The following is a 4,080-nucleotide window of genomic DNA, read 5'->3' as shown; positions in this document are numbered from 1 at the left end:
GTAGAGCACCAGTTGCTGGCTCTCACGATCGTGGGGATGAATGGAAGCTGCTGCTCACCGCCGCTGCCCGGCATCCTGAGAGCATCACACCGCACATCGCTAGCCCAGGAAAGGATCAAAATTCAAAATTTGAAGTCTGATTTCCCCTGAATGCGTATCACTTTCACACCAACATGAAGTCAAAAAATCATTAAGTTGAACCACCATATGTCGGCGACTGTCTGTATTCAAATTAAATATAGAAGTGTGTGTATGAATTTTTCTTATTCTTGGCATGCATGCACAGAGCAAAAAACAATGATTGAAAAGGTACTTAAAATTTACGTTGCAAAAAGGAGGGCAGATGGAAGTTGATACCAGTCTGGTCAGTGTGAAAGGTTGATTAGCTCTGGTTCCCACTGATGGCCTTCAATCAAGCCAGGGACTAAAATGACAAAGGTTCAGGGATCACCCAGCATTACAGCCTAGCTGTTGGGAAGGATTTCGAGAGGAGGCAAAATTATACTCCAATACTTCTCAACTTTGCAAAAATTAGAATGAATAAAAGCAAGCTATTTTTTTTTGAAAAACAAATAGAACTCAGGTTTTTCTTACAGCTTCTTCCAGGAACACATGCATGTATGATCCATATTAGTTAAAACAGTCCCCAAGAGCCTCTTTCTTTCTACTATCTGTCCATCACCCACTTAACCACTTAAAATATTTAAGAATAAATATTAAATTAGACATTACTTATGCAAGTCCTGGTGCTAGGGCTTCAGGATGTATAGAAATTAGTCAAATGTTGCTATTATTTCTAAGGAGCTTACAAGGTAGTGAAAGACACAGACACATACAGGAATGAAATAAACATAATTCAAGAAAAAGTGTGCTAAGTACAGTTGACATTATACTCACAAAATAATTGAAATCTAGTTGGATGACATGTGGTTGGAGGAATGAAATCACACATGTTTAATGAAAAAATATTTAATATAACTATTGAGGATTGCTATATTTCTAACTGGGAAGGTGAAGGACATTGTTTCAGAAAGGAAAGAAACAGGATAAAAATAATTAAGGATAAATAATAATTAACAAAATAATAATTTTACTAAAGAAATTTATTAATTTAATCAGTTTAACAAGATAAATAATAAATAACAAATAAAATAATTGAGTAGACGGTCTATTTGAGTTTCATTGGATGTCTGATTTGACTGGAGGAAGATGGCGTAGACTCAGGGTAGAAGTGAATCAAACTGTAACAATCATTCTACCTCCCTGACGTTGATCAATTTGGTACAACAGTGAAGAATTAAAAGTTCGACCTTTGTTTAAATTATTTCAATATTCTCAGAGGAAAATACAGAACCAGAAATCTAATGAATCACATGTTTGCATAATACTGAAGTGTGAGGGCAGAGGCAACAGAGATTTAAGTCCCAAATGTCACTATGTAAAAATAAAATGTGATCTGCCTGAATTGTTCAGCTACCAGAGACAAGCACAGATAGACTTGGTCATCACAGGTAGGTTTCTGAGTCACCAAATTTAAGGAATGAAGAAAAAAAAACCCTTATGTTTGGAAAAATGAGGAATCAAATATTTAGAAAAATGTAAATGAATATTTTTTAAACTTATTTCCTTTGGTTAACAGTCAACAATCTAGGAACAAAATAAAATTATAGTTCTTATTAAAGCAGGGTGAATCAGATTCATTTTGTTTAGCAAATGAATGGTTTTACCTACTTATAACTTAATCAAGATTAAGAAGAAAAATGTTGGATTTTTAATCACTGAAAAAATAGATGCAAATTTAAGATTTTTTTCTATTTTTATAAGTAATAATTGAGATATCACAATGAAAATACTAATTTGTATAAATTCAACCCCATATGACCCACATACCATATTTACTCAAGTCAAAACAAAATCAGATCATCACTTATATTCCAACTCTCACATATATAGAGAGAGACACATAGGTACATGCACACGCATACACACACACACAAACAGAACCCTATATACCAAAGATATGTTTATTATTTGTGTTCCCATCTCTATTTTTCATGAAAAAGGTTTAAAATCTAAAGAAATGAAACATGTTAAATTCTGTTGTTTCCACTTGTTTTTAGCATTTCTTTCTTGCTGGTCAGGAGACACGTTCTTTGGCATCAGAACACTCCTGTGTGTAAGTAATAATAATGAGGCAAAGCAGTAATATATTTCTAAAGAAAAGTTTATTAGAATATATCTAGTGTCTCAATAAATAATAAAACAACATAGAATAAGGAGTAACATCATGTCGTTCATTATTTTTAAATGAGAGATGTTTGTTTTGTCTGAATTTAATACACACTCAAATAAACCATGATTCTTGAAGAACTCAGTGTAATCACTTGAACGCTCCATTGGTTATTTATTTTTCAAACATAAGGCTGCATATTCCACCTTTGTCTTTAATTTAGGTGTTTTGACCTGTAATGAGCTTTCAGTTCATGACTGACTGCTGAGATAGAGCAATGAAGGTACACACAAGCCGCATACCTCATGGATTACATCCAAACTGAGAATCAAACTCTCAAAATCCTATCGCAGACACTATAACTTTTGTCAACAATATAAAAATAAGACATCTGGATTATTTTTTGATGATAAAGAATATGATATACTGACATAAACTCTATATGACTTATAGATTATATTTTTGTGAGTTTCAAGAAAAGTTAAAACATTTATCTACCATTTTCTTGTTCATTTCTGTAGCATTTTAGAAGAATAAAGTAAAATGGATGGGGAAAATTGCTCTTCTTTGAATGAATTCCTTCTCCTGGGAATTAGCAATAACCCTGGAATCAAAATGACCCTATTTACCACATTTCTAATTGTTTATCTCATTATTCTTGTTGCAAACCTTGGGATGATCATTTTAATTAGAATGGATTCCCAGCTGCACACACCGATGTACTTCTTCCTCAGCCACCTCTCCTTCAGTGACCTCTGCTATTCCTCAGCAATTGGACCGAAGATGCTGGTAGGCCTCATTGCCAAGAACAAGTCAATTTCCTTCTATGGCTGTGCTCTGCAATGGTTGATCCTTTGTACTTTTGTAGATTCTGAGTGTCTACTGCTGGTGGTGATGGCCTTTGATAGATACAAGGCCATTAGCAACCCTTTACTCTATGCAGTCAACATGTCCAGCAGAGCGTGCTCCCTGCTCATGGTTGGAGTTTACATGGTGGGAATTATGGATGCTTTGATAAATACAATATTAACATTCCGCTTATGTTTCTGTGGATCAAATGAGATTAACCATTTCTTCTGTGATATCCCTCCTCTCCTTTTGCTATCTTGTTCAGACACCCAGGTCAATGAATTAGTGATATTTACCATTTTTGGCTTGATTGAACTGGTTACTCTTTCAGGACTTCTTGTGTCTTATTGTTATATCATCCTGGCCGTGATAGAGATCCACTCTGCTGAGGGCAGGGTCAAAGCTTTCTCCACCTGTACGTCCCACTTAACAGTTGTTGCAATTTTCCAGGGAGCTCTGCTCTTCATGTATTTCAGGCCCAGTTCTTCCTACTCCCTAGATCAAGACAAAATGACCTCATTGTTTTACACCCTTGTGAGTCCCATGTTAAACCCTCTGATTTATAGCCTACGGAACAAAGATGTGAAAGAGGCCCTGAAAAAATTTAAAAACAAAAAGTGGTTCCACTGAAAAGTTATATGTATATGTATACGTTATTCTCTCAGTCTTACACTATTAAACATGAAAATATTTAAAAATAAAAGTGGTTTCACTTACAAGGTATATGTATATATTTTCTCCCAATCTTACACTATAATACTTGAAAATCAAAATTGTTTTGAGTAACGTGGAGGGATCCAATAAGTATTTATACTATGTCCCAGCCATACCAAAATTTGTCATTCCATAAATACACTATGCTTCATTTTATGTCTTGAGTTTATATTCAGCACTCCCCATTTGTGGAAAACTTCTAGACTCCTATTTTGTCAAATTTTTGTTTACTCAATCTTTTATTTTTGCATTAACTTAATTTCTAAAAGTTATTGAGAGTTTTCTAA

General features: G+C 34.2%; 1 protein-coding gene across 1 annotated transcript; it reads left to right on the top strand.

Annotated features, from left to right (window-relative positions):
• Window positions 1-2,773: 2,773 nt before the first annotated feature.
• On the top strand, window positions 2,774-3,709 carry LOC101388395 (olfactory receptor-like protein OLF2). The gene has a single exon (XM_014779780.2). The coding sequence runs from the start codon at window positions 2,774-2,776 to the stop codon at window positions 3,707-3,709; it is 936 nt and encodes a 311-aa protein (XP_014635266.2).
• Window positions 3,710-4,080: the final 371 nt, after the last annotated feature.

The sequence above is a fragment of the Ceratotherium simum genome, chromosome 34 (genome assembly GCF_057802395.1).
Source record: "Ceratotherium simum simum isolate JZ-2026a chromosome 34, ASM5780239v1, whole genome shotgun sequence".
In the NCBI taxonomy this organism is placed as follows: domain Eukaryota; kingdom Metazoa; phylum Chordata; class Mammalia; order Perissodactyla; family Rhinocerotidae; genus Ceratotherium; species Ceratotherium simum.
This window is presented reverse-complemented; position numbering and strand designations above follow the sequence as displayed.

Excerpts from the sequence above, each read along its gene's own strand:
- LOC101388395 (XM_014779780.2), top strand. The coding sequence starts at position 2,774 with ATGGATGGGGAAAATTGCTCTTCTTTGAATGAATTCCTTCTCCTGGGA.